Source organism: Benincasa hispida, chromosome 8 (assembly GCF_027475165.1).
Source record: "Benincasa hispida cultivar pf3 chromosome 8, pf3_genome.v1.1, whole genome shotgun sequence".
NCBI classification, from domain to species: domain Eukaryota; kingdom Viridiplantae; phylum Streptophyta; class Magnoliopsida; order Cucurbitales; family Cucurbitaceae; genus Benincasa; species Benincasa hispida.
In genome coordinates this window covers 19,207,356-19,228,723 of record NC_143485.1, presented here as the reverse complement: position 1 = coordinate 19,228,723, position 21,368 = coordinate 19,207,356, and the positions used below count along the sequence as shown (strand labels likewise).

General features: G+C 37.0%; 1 protein-coding gene across 3 annotated transcripts; it reads right to left on the bottom strand.

The window, feature by feature from the left end:
• Positions 1-1,936: 1,936 nt before the first annotated feature.
• Positions 1,937-20,813, bottom strand: LOC120083036 (protein C-terminal S-isoprenylcysteine carboxyl O-methyltransferase). 3 transcript variants are annotated; one of them, XR_016531276.1, is made up of 3 exons: positions 19,458-20,770; positions 2,366-2,558; positions 1,937-2,275 (listed from the first exon to the last, which is right to left on the bottom strand). XR_016531276.1 is itself a non-coding variant. In XM_039038534.2 (2 exons), exons 1-2 carry the CDS (start codon positions 20,627-20,629, stop codon positions 12,575-12,577), a joined length of 1,179 nt encoding a protein of 392 aa, XP_038894462.1. In that variant the 5' UTR covers positions 20,630-20,813; the 3' UTR covers positions 12,382-12,574. The 3 variants fall into 3 exon arrangements, 1 of the variants encoding a protein (XP_038894462.1); XR_016531277.1 differs by having other exon boundaries at positions 1,937-2,193; XM_039038534.2 differs by lacking the exons at positions 1,937-2,275; positions 2,366-2,558 and adding an exon at positions 12,382-12,581 and having other exon boundaries at positions 19,458-20,813.
• Positions 20,814-21,368: the final 555 nt, after the last annotated feature.

Genomic DNA, 21,368 nt, shown 5'->3' with positions numbered 1-21,368 from the left:
GATATAACGTAATGTAAAAGAATTCACAGATATATCAAAATCTAGATTTTGTTTTGAAATCTATCAGTAAATAGACCACATAGACCATAATGCTTATATGGTCTATTAGTGAATCTTTTTATGGTTGGCTTTTTATGGTTGGAATTTTATAATCTGAATTTATCGAAACATTTTTATCACAATTAATCATTGGTTTTTAAAAGTAAAATTAGCATTCGTCTTTCGTTATAAATTTAGAAGTTTCGGCCTTTTTATTATTTATTATTTATTTTTTGTAGGTTTAATTATTATTATTATTTGATTTGGCAAATGCAGGAAAGTTATTTATCTAATTTCCAGGTAGGAAATTTCAAATTATTGTTAAAACAATTGCCTGGCTGGATGAAAGAATATAATTTAAATATTATATTAGTTTGTGTATTTTTTGTTTTGGTTCATTTTGATCTCTATATTTTCCAAAAATTTATTTTGGTCTTTATACTTTCAACTTTGATTCATTTTGGTCTCTTTACTTTCAAAATATTTATTTTGGTCTTTATACTTTCAACTTGATTCATGTGGGTCTTACACTCTTAAAAAGTGACGATTTTGGTTCCTTAACCTTCATTTTTATTTCATTTTGAAGGTAGTAACTATTTTAAAGTTCAAGGACCAAAATAAACCAAAATTGAAAACATAAGGATTAATATGAATATTTTAAAAGTACATGAATCAAAATGAACTAAAATCACATGGATCAAAGTAGTACTTAAACCAAAAAAAAAATTTATTCAATTAATGTCTACCAAATGTTACCAATTTTTCATTAAATCTTATTTATACTTTTTAATTTTATTTCAACTCGGTCCAAACTAAAAATTTTCATCATATTTTTGAATTGTTTGCATTTTTTTTCTTCATTTGTTGTTTAGTTTAGTCCATTCATATCCAGTTAAATCATTATACACACTTGTTAAATGAGTGCATATGCCTCTATTTCAGATTTCTTTTTTCTTTTTGGTATTTACTATATTTTTTTCATAGTTAAATCATTGTACTTCCAAACTTCATTTTCAATTTACTGCACAATTTAAATAATTAAAAAAATCGATAGTTTTTTCCTTTCCAATATTTTTATTATTATTTTTCCTTTTCGATATTGACTTGTTAAAAGAGTTGAGAAGTTGGATCAATTGTCTCAAAACATAGAAAACTCGGTACATGTCAAAGATGGCAAATGATGAGGAACTTTAATTGGTTTTATAGGTAAACCTCTAGTAATATCAATCCTGCAAAATAAGTCTATTATTATTAAACGAATAATGATGTAATGGTAAAATATGGCCAAAAAAAGGGTTATGAAGTTCAAAGACAAATGACATACATTAGCTTAAATCATATGAAAGGTATTACGCTGTTGGTTCGAACTCTGAATCGGGTGATTGATCTATGTCGAGTAGATTACAGAATGTATAATTTGCTGATATGTTAGACGAGTACAATAATCTAATGTAGGGGTCAAGAAATGAAGGCTGAGTTGCAATGGCCCCTACAAAGAAATTATAACCTGAAGGAAATTTTGAAAATTCCATGTGACTTAGTGCATCATTCATTCATTGAAAAGGTAGAAGGCAATGGCAGGCGGCAGCAACAAACTTTTGGATTTACCATAGACAGCCCACAGCCATCCTGAAATGATTGAACATCTGATGCTTGACAATAGTGAATCTAGCAGAAGCATGAATTTTCATTGTACAAAGTTTTAACCTTTTACGACGCTGAAGATTCGAAATCATTTCAATACCCAAAAGATTGAAACCCCAGATTGACATTTACTTTAGAAAGCATCTAAAGACCCTTTGTTTGGGCATAATTTTCCTAAATGACAAGAATAGGAAGCACAGAAACAAAATCTTTGATTTGATTTAATGCTAGAAACCAAACGGCAGGGTAAGAGGGCGATAATGAGATAATGAGGATATCACCTAACAATGAACAATAGCCAGAAAAAAGTATAACCAATCATCAATGTCGATATGCTATGAATTTGAGCCAGGATTGAAATACAAACAATGGCGATTTTGCTAGGTTGTAATTTAAACACCAAGTCGAGTCCTGAATAGTATGAAAAGCTCACAATGACTTCGACATTGCAAATATGTGGAGCAAATCAAAGATGAACTGATATTTTCCTTTACTCCCAAAAGGATTGGCCTTCAAAAGCAAAGGTGAGGTGGATAAAAAGTCAGCATTCGAATAGCCTATCTTTTCTCTGCCATTATAGTGTTAGGCCCTACTGCTCCAGAGTGCAGAACATGAAAATCACACATGCTATATGTGCTTTAATAAAGCAAAGGTCATGAGGCCTTTTTGAAGGAAGTTTTACCTGTGATAGATTTCAAAGCATTTTCTGAAATGGTAGGACATTGTCTTGTGGGAAAGAGTAGAAAGTCATTCATGAAAAAATCAACCTGCTCAAAGCAGTAAATCACAGAGAATATTTTCTGCTTGTCATGGGGGTCGTTTGCAAGCATTATCCACTAGTCTTTGCCGGCACAAGCAGCTAGAGCTTAGGATAACTAGGCGGCAAAATAGAATTGAATTAGACTCGTTAAAGGATTCCAAGGACTATTGATTAGACAACATGCAAAAGGATGAGCAACTATTTAGGCAAGGATTGGAAGTTCATAACTAATTGGCTCTTTCTATTCTCCTTAATTAGACTTATTGAGGGATCTCAAGGCCTATTTGATTAAACAGTAGACAAAAGGACTTCGAACCATTTAGACAAGATCGAAAATTGAAAACTAGTTGGTTCTTTCCATTCTCCTAGTAAGATACAATGACAAAATTGCAGGATAAAGAATGAGATTTATACCAAGGAGAGATAGTAAAGATGCATTTTCAAAGTGATTAAAAAGTCGTTCCAGACAGTCCAGTATTCTAGTTAAGTTCAAACATACACATGCCTGCGTCTAAACATGATATCACAAGGAACACAATCACAAGTAAAAATATTATGCGCAGAACATATACTAGATTCTTTAGCAGAGGCAACAAAAGTAAAGTCAATAGGAGTAATGATTTTAATTTTTTCCACATCAAAATGTGACATAAGAGATTCCTCAGCCCCCCTCCTCCCTTGTTGCTAATAAAGCTCAGAGACGCACGTATATATGTCTATGCAAGTCATCATACAGCATACAATGATAAATCTAGAATTGAAAATTCATTGTACGAAACATGATGATTCAAAATCTAACATACACTCTGTACGACACATTTCCATGGAGAAAATCAATATAGAACACGCAAAATTTTAAATGTTTCCAAATATCAAAAAGTGTGCAGTCCTGATACAGTTGTGGTTAACTGGATGAAAGGGGGTTTATTTGATAGCCATCCTTAAATGTTCCTCTGGCATTCTGTTGCGTGTGGGTTTGAAAACTCTTTCATAGTTACATTTTAAAATCCATAATCGCTTTGAACTCTTCATTCTTGAAGTAAAATATACATATACATACATACATACATATATATATACATACAGTACCGGTATAATAATCTTCGATGCCTTTGTCAATGGATTGAAGTACATTAGGTTGAATTGTAAGTTTGATAACTTAAACTCTCGAGATTGTGCTTATTTAGACCTTGAATTTTAAAAGTTTTTTAGCAGGCCACTAAACATTGTGTTGATCAAATCCTGTAACATAGGTCTATAATAGCCCACTAAATTTCCAAAGTTACTTCTATAGTAGCATGTTAAATAGCATGTCAACACTATTATTCAATGTAAAAATTTACAATGCTTCTTAAAAAATTAATAACGAAACAAAACTAAAATGAAGAAGAAAAAAAAATGTATATATATATATAAAGTAATAGCATGTTGGTACTATAATTTAAGGATTATAAAGTGTGAGTTGAAATCCAGCAACTTTAGACATTTGATGGTGTAAAAGTTAAACTAATGTAGTTGACCTATTAGACACAAAATTGAAAGTTCAATGGCTTATGAAAATCTTTTAAAAGTATCAGTATTAAGTAGACACAATCTTATTAGTTCAAGCATAAGACTAAGCAATCCTAAAAGTTTAGGGACCAACTTTTAATTAAATATGTATATTAAAGTAAAATTCATTTGCAATTAATTGACCTACGGATTGAGCCCTCATTTTAGGAAAAGATAGTAGTTCATGGATGCTCAACATAGGCGGTTACCATTTGCATGATCTATCCAAGCACGTCAAAATTTCGGCCGAGAGTCATCCCGCCAACTGGAATACTCAGCGGAGCTCTCATGTCAAAAATATTTTCAGCCTCAACTCCTATATGTCATCACTACTATTTTACATTACTTGAACGCAAAATAAGCCAAACAAGGCCTCTAAGTGAGAGTTAATCACAAGTAATACCAAAATAAATAAATAATAATAATAATAATAATAATAAAGGCACTAGAATCATATTTTGGTAAGTCAATCTATAGTGGGTGGATTGTAGGAGAGACAACCTTTTCAAAAGGCTTAGATACTGTACTTTCTTTTGATATTTCAATATAGTTTTACTTGTGTTTCTTGCGTTTGGATACCTAACATTCTTGGATTCTAATTTGACTATCTAAATAAAATTGAGCAGTTGTATTCGTTATACTAAAGCCAAAGAGAATTTAAGAATAGGAGTTGATGATATTTGGTGCAACAGTTAATTAATTGAAAAAGAGGAGACAGTTGGAGCAAGAATATGTGAGAATGGAAGAGTGGCTGGAAGTTGTAGAGATCTTTTTCAATTTAGAAGATAAGATTACTTCACCCCATCTTTAAGAAAAGCATCGGGGTGAAAGGCAACTTGTTTGTTAAGGATTTTACTTCACCCCTCTAGGGTGAAAGGTGACTTGTTTGTTAAGGATTTTACTAGCCGAATTGATTTAGTCTGATTGAATCAAGTTTTACATGATGAAGGATTAGAAATTGATTCTTTAGATGCTGAGTTGGAGTTTTTGTTACCATCTCGACTAACCTCAAATTATTCAAGAAATTCATTAGCTTCCAGCTTAAAGGGGAGAAAGTTCTCTATGCAAAATCCATTAGAAGTTGGTCCTTTGGTTTCTTACGAATCAGACCCCATTCCATTGCCGTTAGAGAAGACAATGGGGAATTCTTCAAAGTCTGAAGTGATCGTAGAGAATTATTTATTGAAAAGTGAGAAAGACGTTGGGGGAAAAGTTTGCCAAAAAAAGTCCCTTTAAATCTCTTTGAAAGAAATTCAATTAGCTTCTGGCTGACTCAGATGTTGGAAGGCCCCACGCCAGTTGTTGTTTCAAGTCCGTTCGTTTTCCGACCCAATGAAGTCTCACTCTTAAAGGATGAAGCTGCCGGTTCCCTCCCCACTGAAAAAGAAGTAATAGATATTCTCTCTCCTGGAAATTCAAGCGACAGCAACCCTCTTCAATCAGTTGTTCCTTCTCCAATGATTGACTGCAAAAGGAAATTTGTTTCTTCTTCCCCAGTACGCGACTTTCATTCATTGAAACCGAAGAAGCGTTCACACTTGCACAAGCCATTTCCAGCATTTTGCAAGGAAGAAGACTTCATTCCTAAACTCTTGGACTACGATTGTGAACCCGAATTTGCTTGAGGAACGTTGTGTCAAGGTTCAACTCCCTGGTCTAATACCTGAAAGGTCTGATACTTCTTCTTCGAACCATCCTTTTCTCATTTGAATTTTAATATTCCTGACTCAAAAGTTAAGTTTGTGAAAGGCCTACCGGCTAATATTTCAAGCAACTTTTGCCATAAAAAACAAGACTCAAATGGGGATTCAAATGGAGATTCAGTAGCAAGTGTTAGTAGTGAAGAGCTTCAAAAGTATGAAGCAGAGGAATTATGCACTAAAGAAGAGGCAGTTGATGGGTTTGGTATTGACATTTGTCAGTTATTTCATTCAGAGGAAGCTCATTCGATTGTAAGGCTGAAAGATCTTTATTTACTCCTCTTGACAAGAGTAACACTCCACAGCATTTGCATTCGATATTTGATGCTTGTGGTATTGTTCTTGGGTGAGATATTGTTGATTGTGCTTTTTGGAGAAAGTTATTTTGCTCTTTCGCCATTTAAGTTCCTAATGTTGCTCACATAAGGTTTGGTGGCATTTCTAAAGTTTTGTAGTTTGTTTGAAGGGCTTTGTTTTGATTTTTGGTTGCCGCATCATGTTTTTATTCTCTGGTTAAAGTTGAGTTTGTGTTGAGTTCGTGAGGTATCATTAAGTCCCAGAAAATTTTAGCTTGGAGAACCCGATTGGTGCTGCTTTTCTCTTTCGTTTTTGTTATTCCGATTTCTTTTTTTGTCTTCCTTTTGTATTTGTTTCTTTGTACTTTGAGCTTTTGACTCTTTTCATTATATCAATGAAAAAGTCTTGTTTCCGTTTCAAATATATATATATATATATAATGTGAATATATTTTCAAAATTAACAGAGAGAAGGCTAATAAGAGACTTTTTTTATTATTATTATTATTTTGGAAAAGTTAACCATAAACTCACGATTGGAACTAATTTTAAAATGTATTGAAACTACAATGACTAAGTTTAAACCTTTAAGAGTATAAGAACTAAAAGAGAACAAGTCTCAAAGTATAGAGACCAAAATGACATTTTAACCTATATATTTTTAAGAATTAAGTATATCACTACATATTGAAAAAAAATGATATGTCTATATCTTACTTTTTTAGAAATTGACATGTTGTCGTGTTATTATTGTATCCCTGTCTTTTGTGTCTATGTTCATGCTTCTTAGTCAGTGAGGTTACTTGAAGACATCCATGGGATTTTTCATGTAATCTAGATTTCCCCTCAAATGCCCTGATGACTAAGAATGCTCTTTGGTCAATAGACTCAATACACGACCATACATGTACCCACATTAGAGCAATTTTTTGGATCAAACGTTACCTCCAGGCATCATATAACCAAGCCATAGTTCTTTCTCCAATCCATTCTTGCTATGAAAATTGTGAGATTGTGATGATCAACTAGTTTGAATTACGAAGTTTTGAACAAGTTAGCGCCATATGAGTTTCTTATTCTTGGAATAGATGAACTAGTGCAATTATTCTCTCTAAGTTTGACTTGAAATTGGGATATTGCCAGATAAAGATGCATCTTGCAAATGTACCAATAACAGCCCTTCAAATGCATTGGACCACGATGAGTCTATGGCTGTGGTTCTAATTTTAGCTTTACTGAATTTTCACAAGAAATATGTAGTAAAAACTTATGTGTCAGGGATGAGTTAGGGGCAACTTCAATGCAAGATTATCAAGTGGTCAATTTAGATTAAGACTCATCCACTCAAGCACATCAGAAGTTCATTTATGACTGAACTCACGGAAATTGTCCATCCTGTACAAATGGGAAGACTAAGCTATGTTAGGAAGAAATTTCCTAAACACACGCAGGCCAAACAAGCTTGAAGTGTTTCTCCTAACAGTGCAAGTGGTTAAACAAAGATGGTCAACCATATTCTCATACTTCGATTTTAAAATATGATACTTGTCAGTTGCCAGGATAAGAAAACAAGGTCACTGATGCATTTCTACACCTTCCATCCAATGAAACCCATTCATCCATAATTGTGGTTCAAGAGTACTATCCAACTGTCATCAGACAGCAAGTTGAAGAGAATCCTCCAAGAATCAAGAAGGCTGTTATAGAAGGCCAGAATGTATATCCCCAGTTTACAGTTGAAAATAAATAGTTATAGGTACACGGATCATCTAGTCATGCCCAAAAGATTCCAGGTAATATTTCTCTCTATTCCAAAAATATCAATGTAGTCTAATTGGTGGTCCGGTCATGCACAGGAACTTAAAACCTATAAGAGAATGGTTGCAGACTCGTATTGGAAGGGAATGGAGAAAATAGGACAAGATCTAAGGCTAGATGCAATGTTTGTCAATGCCAAATGTACTTGGCCATGCCCCTGTCTAGGTCTTGCATGCATTACCAATAGCCAAGTTTCCATGGAACAAATTGTTTCACAAAAGGGTTAGCATTGTACAACTTGACGATGATGTTAAGGAGGGTTTCCTAAATCAAACAAAAAGGACATAAAAGAGGTATAACAACTTACGTTTGAGGTAGTTAATAAGTATATAGAAACTCACGACATCTATGTTGTTTTGCATTAAATTAATTGAGGAAATGGGCAAAATGAGTGTCTTGGGTCTAATGGTATAATACCTCTTTTTCTCCATCAAAGTTACATCAAAGTAATGGTATAAAACCCCTCTTTCTTGTGTCCAAACAACGAGAGCAAAAAGCATGTGAGTAATACTCGGTCTATCGCCAAAAATAAGAGAAAAAGGAAATTTGTGAGGTTAAATCATTCTTGTTTTCAAAGTTTTCAAAATAGAACATTCTAAAACTTTTTAAACAAAAGAGTTAGTTTTCTAACAGGTTCTTGTTTTCAAAGTTTTCAAAATAGAACATTCTAAAACTTTTTAAACAAAAGAGTTAGTTTTCTAACAGGTGAGCTTCAACCAAGTTTGCCTAGTTTTTCTTTTGAGTTTTTGCAAGAGGTTAAAGCATTGATTATGAAGCAAAGCTCAAAGATTGGTCACAAGTTGAATGAAGATTGGAAGGACCAATATTCTTTTCAAAATAGACGAAATCCAAGACAGTGTCAACCATTGACATCTAATGACTACAAGGTCGCTTTACAAGGGAGACCATCCACAAGAATTGCTAGGAAATTGACATCATTTTCTTCTCATGATTTTAAAACTCCTTTGCAAGGCTTTGATCGGGATTCGAGGACGAATCCTACAAAAGGAGGAAAGGATGATATGAATCATCCAAGGCATCGAAATATTATTTATATTTTACTTATAAATTTTGATGTAATTTTAGTATTTTCCAATTTTATTCTTTTTATGATATTTTAACTTTAAGTAGGGGTATTTTGTTATTTTATTATTATTATAAACTATGATGTGGCATTAGAGTTTGCTTTGGGAGGCTATTAAGGCCTATTTGTTTTGTTGGAATGGGATGGGTTTGGAATGGAATGTAATCACAAACCCCATGTTTGGATTGAGTGTTTTGGGTCCAATTTGTAATACCAAACTCATTCCCACTGTTTTCACGCTTCACGATCTCATTCTCGTTCCGCCCTCGATAAATCACGTATTCGAACTATTAAAAAATAAAGAATAGAGAAGAGAAGAACAACAAGGTTACATGGAAACCCTAGTACAGGGAGAAAAACCACGATATAAAGACTTTTCTTATTCTGTTTTAAATCTGATACACTGAATACACAGGGACACACTGTATAAATAGACAGTAGGAAACCCTAGGGGTCTTACACAATTACATAAATGCCCCTAGGTTAATAACCCTATTTTCAACACTCCCCCTCAAGTTGGAGCATAAATATCGACAAGGCCCAACTTGCTTACACAATAATTAAAATTTTGTCTCAGTAACCCTTTTGTAAGAACATCAGCAACTTGTTGGTTTGAAGGAATATAAGGGATGCATATGTTTCCACTGTCCAACCCCTCCTTAATGTAGTGTCTGTCTATCTCTACGTTTTTAGTTCTGTCATGTTGAACTGGGTTGTTTGCAATACCGATGGCAGTTTTATTATCACAAAATAATTTCATTGGAAGCTCATTATCTTGCTGGAGATCTGATAATACTTTCTTCAACCAGATTTCTTCACAAATCCCTAGACTCATGGTCCGATACTCAGCTTCAGCACTACTTCTAGCAACAACTCCTTGTTTTTTTACTTCTCCAGGTGACTAGATTTCCCCAGATAAACGTACAATACCCAGACATAGATTTTCTATCAACAACAGACCCTGCCCAATTAGAATCAGTGTAAGCTTCAATAGATCGTTTATCGGTTTTCCTGAACATTAGGCCTTTACCAAGAGTTCCTTTCAGATACCGAAGAATACGTTCAACTGCTATCATATGATCTTCACAAGGAGCTTGCATAAACTGACTCACAACACTTACTGCATAAGAAATATCTGGTCTTGTGTGAGACAAGTATAACAACTTTCCAACTAACCGCTGATACCTTTCTTTATTAATAGGAATTCTATCATTCTTATCACCGAGTTTCGCATTGTATTCTACTGGTGTGTCAACAGGTTTACACCCAGTCATACCTGTTTCTTTTAGCAAGTCTAGAGTATATTTTCGTTGAGAAATTGATATACCCTCTTTTGAGCGAGCCACTTCCATTCCCAGAAAGCATCTTAGCTTCCCGAGGTCTTTAATTTCAAACTCTCTAGCCGTCTCTGTTTTTAGTCTCGTGACCTCTACATCATCATCCCCAAATAAAACAATGTCATCAACGTAGACAATAAGAACAATTATCTTCCCTGATGTTGATCTTTTTATAAAAATAATGTGATCGGAATGCCCTTGAACATACCCCTGTGCTTTCACAAACGTTGTGAACCTATCAAACCAGGCCCTTGGAGACTGTTTCAATCCGTATAGTGACTTCTGCAATCTACACACCTTACTTTTTAATTGACTCTCGAACCCGGGAGGAGGCCTCATATAGACTTCCTCCTCAAGTTCTCTATTTAAAAACGCATTTTTAACATCAAGTTGGTGTAGAGGCCAATCTTTATTCACAACTGACAAAAGTACTCGGATCGTGTTAAGTTTAGCCACAGGTGAAAAAGTCTCAGAATAATCTAGTCCATAGGTTTGAGTGAAGCCTCTTGCAACGAGTCTAGTCTTGTACCGATCAATTGTCCCATCTGACTTGTACTTTATAGTAAACACCCAGTTACATCCAACTGTCTTGTGCCCTTCAAGCAAAGTCACCGGTTCCTAGGTTCTATTCTTTTCCAGAGCTCTTATTTCTTCCATAACAACAAACCGCCATTCTGGTTTTTTCATTGCAACATTTATGTTATCTGGAACCACCTCAGTGTCCAAGCTAGTAGTAAATGCCTTGAACTCGGATGCTAGATTACTATACGTCATGTAACTATGCATAGGGTATTTAGTACATGAACGAGTACCTTTCCTCAAGGCTATAGGAAGATCAAGTGATGCATTACGTTCTTTCACCTTTCCAGGCTCCTCACCACGATTGACCATCTGTGTATCAGAAACTTCAGTAGTATCTTCCACATCATCACTAGCAAGGACCATTTCATCCTCTGCAGCTTCAATCATTTCATCCTCTGCAGTTTCCCCTTCTATCACTCTTTTAGTATTACTACTTCCTTCCCCTTTGTCTTGCATGCCTTCATCAGTCTCCATACATATATCAACACCATTAGGAATATACGTACCTGGACCTGATGGCGGGTCTGACTCCTGCACTGGAGCCAGTAGTTCTGGTTCAACAGGCGACACTGCTTCCTTCCTGAGATTCCTTCATGAGTAAGTTTTCCAAGGAACTTGATTGGTAGAATGGACCAGACTATCATGCTCAGGACTAGGGTTAAACAAGGTTTGAATGGATGCTGACTCTAAAGGAATAGCATAAGATGACCAGTTAGTCTCTTCATTTATGTTCTCCCCCTGAAGATGACTAACAGGAAAAAACGATTGATCCTCGAGAAAGGTGACATCCATGGAGACATAGTATTTTCGAGATGACGGGTGATAGCATTTATATCCACGTTGATGGAGTGGATATCCAACAAATACACACTTCTGAGCACGAGGAGTAAATTTCGTGCGGTTTGGACCATGGGAGTGAACAAAAGCAACACAACCAAAAACCCGAAGAGAAACATCAAAAATCAATCAAGTAGTAGCAAAGGACTCTTTAAACAATTCTAAAAGGGTATGAAGATTAAGAATACGAGATGGCATCCGATTAATGAGATGAGCAGCAGTGAGAACTGCATCTCCCCAGAGGTACGACGGAAGAGTGGCGGATAACATAAGAGACCGGGCTACTTCAACCAGATGCCAATTTTTATGCTCAGCTACTCCATTTTGTTGCAGAGTGTAAGCACACGAACTCTGGTGAACAATACCTTTAGAAACAAGAAACTCTCTGAAGGAGGCATTAAAAAATTCTCGCCCATTATCACTTCTTAAAATCCCAATCTTTGTTTGAAATTGAGTTTCGACAGTTGTGTAAAACTGTTGGAAAACAGGGGACACTTCAGATTTATCAGTAAGAAGGAAAATCCAGGTGAGACAGGTGTGATCATCTAAAAATGTGACAAACCACCGTTTACCAGTGGAAGTAGTAACCGGTGAGGGACCTCATACATCACTATGAACAAGAGAAAACGGACTCGAGGGTTTGTAAGGCTGAGAACGAAAAGAAACCCGATGTTGCTTGGCACGAATACACACATCACAATTAAAAGAAGAAGTACTAGCATTACGAAATAAATGAGGAAATAAATACTTCATATATTGAAAATTCAGATGTCCTAAGCGAAAATGCCATAACATAACATCATGTTCAAAAACAGAGAAGTTTAAAGACATAAACCCAGATTGGTGATCATTCCTAGAGGAAGTTTCGTCAGAAAGGAAGTATAGTCCCCTATCGTGCCGAGCAGTGCCAATCGTCATCCCCGATTTCAGATCCTGAAACAAAACGGAATCTGGTGAGAAAATCGCCTTACACTTCAAATCTCTTGTTATTTTACTGACAGATAACAAATTATACGATATTTTAGGCACATGTAAGGTATCACGTAGGACTAAACCATTAAACGGAGAGATACTGCCCTTTCCTGCAACAGGGGCAAAAGACCCGTCTGCTATTCGAATACGCTCATTACCAACACTTCGATTATATGACATAAATAAGTCTGAGGAACTTGTAAGGTGATCAATAGCTCCTGAATCCACAATCCATGGTTTTTTTACCATTTATACTAATCAGGCCAAAAGAAGGGAAATTACCTGGTTGTGCAATTGCACTCACCCCAACTGTACTCGAGCTATGTTTACTGTCACTAGAAGATTGCTTCTGAGTTGGTTCATCAACTGAGTCACTTATCAGGGCACGACTAGTATTAGATTTGTCATGAGACTGTCGTCGCCTGCTATTGGGGGGCTTCCCGTGTAATTTCCAACATTGGTCCTTTGTATGCCACAGCTTCTTACAATGTTCACAAATAGGTGGAGGTTTTTTATCACCATCAGTACCGGACGGCTTGGCGACGAAGGCGATTGCATCAATAGTAGGAATGGTATTATTCATGGCACACGACCGATCCTCTTCCAGCCGTATTTCAGAACAGACTTCTCTAAGTGAAGGAGTCAGGCGCTGGCCTAATATCCGGCTACGGACACCATCAAACTTTGGGTTTAGTCTAGCCAAAAACACATAAACACGATCTGCTTCCTCAATCTTCAAATATTAGGCCCTATCCTATAGACAATTCCAGACAATCTCTCTACACAAGTCCATTTCCTGCCACAGCATTAACAGTTTGTTAAAATAAGAAGTAACATCCATGGACCCTTGTTTGCATTCATGGACCTGTTTGTGGAGTGTATATAGCCGAGAGGCATTCTGTCTTTTAGAATATAGATCTTGCGCTGCCTCCCAGATATCCTTAGCTATTGCAGCATATAGTAGTGGTCTTCCTATCTAGGGTTCCATACTATTCACCAAAACAGACCGTAACAACGAATCTTCCCCTTTCCAAATTCGTTCTTGTGGATCACCTGGGGCCGGCTTTGGAATTTCCCCCGTCAAATATCCAAACTTGTGACGCCCTTCCAAGGCCATCTGGATTGATTAAGACTAGGAAAAATAGTTTTTGCCATTTAATTTTTTCCCTACGATAAATCCTGCAGAATTACCCATCGAACCAGATAAGTAGGAAATATTAGACACAATAGGTAATGAGTTTACCGGATTTTCTGAATAAACTGGTTGAGGATTTGCACCGAACATCGTATCCAAATCAGAAATCTGCTGTTGTAGGTAAGCCAACCGTTGTCTCACATCGTCTGGATAACGAGTTGAACTACAAGTGGTTGGAACAGGTGCTGGTCGCTCGAGATGGTCAAGACCTCGGCTGTTGACCATGAAAGGACCATCGGGTCGGGCTGTGAAGGAAGAACTCGGGTCGGGCTGTGAAGGAAGCAGGATTGTGAGACAACGGCGCAAAAACTCGGGCTGCAGAAGAACTATCGGGTCGAGCAAAGACCCTCGGGTCGGAGCGGAAATAAAAAACGCGAGTTGCTCCATCACCGGCCCTGATTCAACCCGGAACGACCCGATTTGCTTCAGACCAGTACCAACCCTGTTCAGATCGGACCGATAAACCTGCTCCTCGCGTCCGATGCTCCCAATTCTGCCCTGATCGTGATGGCTTCGATCGAAAGTCATCTGTTCTTCGCGGCCTCGGCTCATTTCTGCGTGGAGAGACCTGATCGGCACAATCTGATGTGATGGTTCCCACTGATGCCGACTTTCCGATGATTGCAACTGGACAGCAGAAATTAACTCCAGTAGGGCATCCTGAAAACATTCTTTTACAGCTGCTCGGATCGCCGTTTTCATGTCAAAACTCGAAGATCCATCAGCAGAAGAAGATTGGGGTTGATTATCTTCCATAACGGTTAGGGTTTCGTCACCACTCTCTGATACCATGTTAAAAAATAAAGAATAGAGAAGAGAAGAACAAGGTTACATGGAAACCCTAGTACAGGGAGAAAAACCACGATATAAAGACTTTTCTTATTCTGTTTTAAATCTAATACACTGTACACAGGGACACACTATATAAATAGATAGTAGGAAACCCTAGGGGTCTTACACAATTACATAAATGCCCTTAGGTTAATAACCTATTTTCAACACGAACATTCCTCTGATTCCCAGTAATCCTGATTACATTCTAGTCTCCCAAACAGCCCCTTAAAGCATTGTCTTTAGGTTGTTTTGAGAAGTCTTACGATGAATTGAATTTAGCCTTTTCTTTCAAAGTTAGCCAGGAGAGCTTTCTTGAAATTTGCAATTCGTGTGTTGAGTTGCATAGCAAGAACATTCAAGTGGAATTGATCATTCTATCTTGTGGAGTGTTTGAATCTCGGGCTAAAGAACTTATTCTTTGTCTCAAGATATTTGATCTTAAGGCAATCCGTATCTAACCCAATCCTTAGGGTTGAAATCATTTTTTTGATATAAATAACTGCTTTCATTGAGGAAAAAAACGAAAGAATACAAAGGCATACAAAAAACCACGCTAGCAAAGCCCTTGAAGAAACCCTCCAACTAAAAGAAATATTTCCTAGGGAATAATTACAAAAGTCTTCAAAACTGAAGCCCATAGAAAAACATGAAACCTCAACAAGGACCCAACCTTAGGGTTGAAATCATATTGATTTAGGGGTTTTAGAGATTGAGAACTAGGGGTCCTCATACCAAAAGGGTTTCTAATTCCAATTCACTAGGGTTTTCATCTCACACCCCCTACATTCCAAGATAGGGATGCCATCCTTGATCAAGCTCAAATTTATACAAACCAAACAAATAGTGAAAAGTAAGGCATACAAAATCCAAGGAATATGGAGTTCAAACATAGGAAATACAATTTCCCTTGTTATTATGGTCTATTCTCATTTTAAGAGTTATGAACTCAAATATTATTTATGAACGGGGTATAGCCATGGGAAGCATTGTAGAGGTTCTTGTTTGTCCCAGCTGAATCTCTTTCCATAAAAATGGTAGCTCTTCTACCAATTAGCCAATAATATACACTACCCACCCACCCCCACCCCCACCCCCCCCCCCCAAAAAAAAAAAAAATCACATTGATTATATACAGTGGGCCCCACCTCTTCTACCTGATTCATCCTTGATCCCACTGCCCCTAACCAACTTCCTTTGATCGTTCTAATAAGACCAATGTTTTAGAAAGCCTTCTCGGGTGCACGCTTAGGCTCAAGGCACAATTTTGGTGCCTCGCTTGCTCACAAAATAAGGCGCGCACCTTTTGTGAAGCCCCAAGGCTCCAAGTCTAGGGCCTGGGGACTTTTTTTTTATTATTATTTTTAATAGTAATAATTAAAGATTTTCCTCCTTTATTAACTAAAAAAATCAAATTTAGTGAACCTAAATGCAAAATTTCTTGTGTTTAGAGTTCTTTTTTTTTTTTTCATATTTCCACTTCAACTATGCTTTCTCTTGTTAATGTAGTACTTTTATACATAGTGCGCTTCACCAAAAAAAAAAAAAAAAAAAAGCCAACATTTGCTACTTAAGCTCCAGAAGACTATTATTGTACTTTAATGTGGCTTGAACTTTAAAAAACATTGAATAAGATGCCTACCTTGGAAAAGTTGTGCCTAGGGGTGCGACCAAAGTTATCAATTAGAAGTGGAAAGACTAAACATAATCCCCTACAACAACCGTACACACAATATTTAATGAGTCCAAATTGAAGCTTGCCCAAGGAAACATGATACAACCTATCGAGAGCAAATTTTCTCAACTCTCATCCAATGGTAGGTATACATGACCGCTAAAGCTATTTAGCAAGCCTCTGACTTATTGGCACGACGATTTTCCACTTTTTATCTCGAGGAAGCGGTGAAGTTTTGGGCTAGAAGTATTAGTTTGCTAAAAACCTCCCTCTATCTTACTTGTACAATGAAGAATACCAAGGAGTATCCTTCAACTTCAATTAAGAGTATTATCAGTATGAGTTTAGAATAGAACAAGTCAAGAGGGAAGCATACGAAAAAACAAACTCACGGGAAAAAGAAGTTCAAACACTCACTAAAGAAATGAACCTCAATCCAAGGGGACCAAACCAAGCTTATAATTGCATAAAGGTCAAGTAACAGACGCCAATAAGGACACATTAAACCTAGCAACCTCCCAAACCTCCTCCCAAGGTCTCTTTACCTCCCTAAAAATTTTGCGATCTCTCTCAAGCCAAATCCCCTAAAACACATGAAAGAAACAACACTACGACAAGCCTCTTCCTTTATTTATTTATTTTATTTTTTTTTTTTTTTTAGCCTCTTCCTTTATTTTGAAATAGGAAATTCAAGAACACCTCATCAATCATTATGCTGTACTCCCTACCAAGACCCAACCATAAGCTGGACGAACTCAAGCATTTGCACAATAGGGAATGAGAAAACAGGCATCCCCACAACAAATGGTCAATATCCTGAAATCCTTCTCATGTCTCCTGTAGAATGCACTATTGCAAGCGCAACACAACAGGAGGCTGTCTCTAAATTCAAAATAGAGTTTTAATTCGCCCATGTAAAACTTCCACCAAAGAATTTGACCTTGAAAATTTTACTCATCCAAAGAGAGGAAAAGGCCGAGGCATCTAAAGGGAACAAGGTTACACAAAACTTTAGTTTCAAGGACTTAAAGAAATTTGCACAATATTTAGAAAGAGAACACCATGCGGAAGCTCTGAGACGAGCTGAACTGACAAATTTAACGGAGGAAGAGCTTTATTGTGAAAGATTATTTGATCCTTTTGAAACCAAATTTCTGATAGAAGAGTGTGTACCATGTTTGACCATAGGAGCTTTGATTTCAATGCCAAAGAAAACCAGGAAATGGAGGAGTTGTCCTTGAAGAAATTCAAAAATACCCACTGGACATTAAAAATTGAGAACAAATTCCACCAGAATCGCCTTGAGAATGAGCAATTAAAGAATAAATGTTGCAAAGCATCACTGTCTGCCAAGCAAAGAGGACAAATTAATGGGGAAATACAATGAGAAGGCTTTTTTCTTTGAAGGACTCAATTGAAAGAGTTGTTGATCATCACCCAAATAAGAATATTGATGCGCTTGGGACACTTGGACTTCCAAATGGCAGAATAAAACTCCTTATTCATAGGAGAGGATGCTGGCAAATACTTTGAGAGAGATCTCACACTGCACAGTAAAACTACCTGAATGTTCAAGAGACCAACAGAAATGCAGCCAACTACTTTTGTACTAAAATTCCCAGCAAAATCTTAAAATCCAACAGCTCTTGATCCTTGAGAAAACAAGGGAATGTAATATTTCAGGAAAGAGTATCGCTAACCCACTGGTGAAAAGCCGAACCATGAGGAAGAAGTGATAATCCGAACAACTGAGAAAAGCAAGATTTCAAAGAAGAGGTACAACATGGATTGCTATAGCAATTCTACGAAGAAAAAAAAAGAGTCGTCCAGAACTAATAGCTCTCAATCATGAAGCCTAACTAACTGGGTGTTCTATATGATAAGTCTTAACCCAAAAGGACATGCTTGACTCAAATAAATTAAACATGCAAGTCACAGAAGTCAAATTTGAATGACAACTATTGCATTAGTGAGTCAGCAAGATGCATTAAACTATATGTTGTAATATCAGTTTGGAAGAGGTCGTTGGAGATATCTTCTAAGGAAATATTTGGTTTCTAATAACGTAGTCAAAGGAGTCTACTGGGTCAATATCAGTCAGTTAAAGTCACAGAAAAGCTTCTCCATCATGCTTTCTGAGTGAGTTTTGTAATGGTCCAATGGTTCCAATGTTTTTGGTTATTCAAATTTTCATATTGCTTATTTGAAGGCTTTGGTTTATGTACGCATTTAAGAATGCAACTTTAGTAATAAATTTTAGTTCTTGCTCTTTGCTATGTTTTCTTTGTTGTTTATTTGTGAACATACATTGCTCTAGTAAATTCAACTCTGAGGATTAGGAGAACTACAAAGGTACATGTATAGCTTTGTAGGACTGGGAAGATTACTGAGTACATATATACAATATATCTAAATACATGAATACAAGTACATAGATAAAATAGTACGCTAATTTAGATACCTACAACTGCTAACAAGAAATTCTTGCAAACAGGTCAATTTGCTAGCTTCTTCACCGTCATTTCTAGGTTAATAAGAACTGAACATGTTGAACTTTTCTCAACCAATTTCAAGCAAATATGAAAATATAACAAGCCAAACTTAAATCAAATGCAGCATTAGTTTTTTCCGGAATGATATAAAATATCAATGAGGCCATTGTCAGATAAGCACGGGAAGGAAATAACTAATACCTTATATTGACGATAGGTACACAAAAATAAGATGCTATTAAGAGAAATAATCCTTGCATACAAGATTTTCAAAATTTTCATCAAGAAATTAACTAATTTTACATGATGAAGTTAGCAATAGCATTGTGATCCCACCATGACATATCCTACGATGAAAGCCAATATTCCTTTAGCAAGAGCATAATCGAATTATAGCATTGTTGATGTAATTATTGAGGTGGAGGAAGGGGGAGGAACCATGAGATGATTTAATTCAAATTTGTATCCCAGCAGGGTAAACTATGATGAATTTCATTCATACAATGTTCACTTTGCAAATGTAAATCAAGCTCAGATGTAAAATTTGAAATTCAACCATAACTGCTTATGAGCCATGATGGCAAGTAAACTAATAAACAAACGGAATAAACTTGTACTTAACTTTGTTTGCATATTCTACATACCCCTCTGCAAAAGTTTCAACCATCAGAGCCTCCTCTGATTTTGCTTTCTGGCCATAATATAGTGAACAAACTGCCACTGTAAAAAGCATGCTTACAGGCGCACGAAGGGCAGCGCAGTAAGCGGCAAAAAGGAGCATTGTGGATGCATATATTGGATGGCGAACCCACCGATATGGTCCAAACTGCACAACAGCAGTAGGCACCACTACCTTCTCCGAGTACTTTGCAAGATACAATGACGAATTGTAATGAGTCAGGAGAGTTACCAGTATCAAAATCCAAATGCCAACATTACTCCACCCGCCTGGAACTTGATGAAGTTCTGGTCCTTCAAACGCAGCAAGCCAATGTCCAGCCATGACACCCACAAAGAACAGTAACCGATACAAGTTTGGCATGTTCACATCCCACTTGGGGTCATGAGGACGAGCAAAGTAATCTCCATATAACCTTTTTCGAATGCTAACATTGAAGAAAAAGAAGTAGTGGTATACAAAGAAGAACACAAAAGGCCATCCTTCAAGGAATCCATTGAAATGGGCAGGCGGGACAAGGGTGAGCCAAGTGAATAGGGAAGTAACAACAGCAAGTTGCTCGTATATGTTAGCTTCCCCAAGTAGGTGCTTTCTCAAGCAGTATAATCCATAGGCAGCCATCGTAATAGCCACAACCCAGGGCCAAAACAACCAAGTCCAGCTGAAGTACATCCAGAAAAAGGGGTTGAAAAACAAATTCAAAGACCATTTCATGGCTGCAATTGTAATCGATAACACCCCAGACCACTTGACAACATCAAAAGGGGTTATTCGAGAAAGGGTACCTTGCAATGAATCAAACGAGACAAATTCAAAGGGTTTAAGAAATGGGTTCTGGGATTCTGAGCTAACTGCATCAGAAGATGAGCATTTGAGCAGGGTTCTCGTCGTTCTTGAGAACAGGGACGTTACATGCGAATTAGTAAAACCATTTGGAGGAGTTATCAAGGGAGTAAGCCTTAGATGAAAGGGAGAATTAAGGAACGCCAAACGGGACTTCACCTGTTTGTCGAAATGCTTGAATGGAAATTTGTGCCTGTCGACCAAAGATAGACCACGAACATTGGTTGAGGAGTGAAAGAAGACCGAAGAAGCAGCCATTGTTGAAGAGGGAAGAAGGACAGACAGTTGGGTCATGGGAAATTAAGGAACGTCATCACTGGCTATAGCGAAGAAGAGAGTGTTAGCAACAACAGACATGAAGCGAAGGCAATATGGTCTCTCTCAGCTGATAGGGATAAATTGCCAGTCTTGGGTTCGATAGAGTCCAGCCCAAACCTGAATTTAATCGAACATGGTGTTCAAGGTGGATTTGATATCGAGATCAATTGATAATGTTTTATGTAAATACACTATATACATCGTTTGGTTCACCAACATAAGTTGTCTTGAATGGGTATAATATACCAACTCATTGTAAAGTCTACCAACTTTAAATGTTGGTGGAGTTGAATTGGTATATTTTATAACTCACCCCAACTCTCCCTTCTTCCCATGTTTTCAATGGTTCTACCATCGACCACTGTCAGACGAACTAACTCCGAACTCCAACAACCACCTTCGATGACAACTCCAACGACCAACTCCGAGCTCTGACAACTACCTCTAATGACAATTCCGACGACGAAATCCGGACTCCGAACCACCTCCAATGACAGCTTTAGCGACTAACTCTGAGCTCCAACAACATTCACGCGACCAACTCTAATAACTAATTCTAGCCTCCGACAACCACCTCTAGTGAATCAACTCTTACGACCACCTTCACGCTACTAACTTTGGGCTCCAACAGTCACCTCCGACTATAATCTCCAGCGAAAATCATCTTCGATGATCAACTTTGACGACCACTTTCGTCCGACCAACTCCGAAATTC

Bases quoted from the DNA above. Each gene is read 5' to 3' on its own strand.
- LOC120083036 (XM_039038534.2), bottom strand. From the start codon at position 20,629: ATGACCCAACTGTCTGTCCTTCTTCCCTCTTCAACAATGGCTGCTTCT.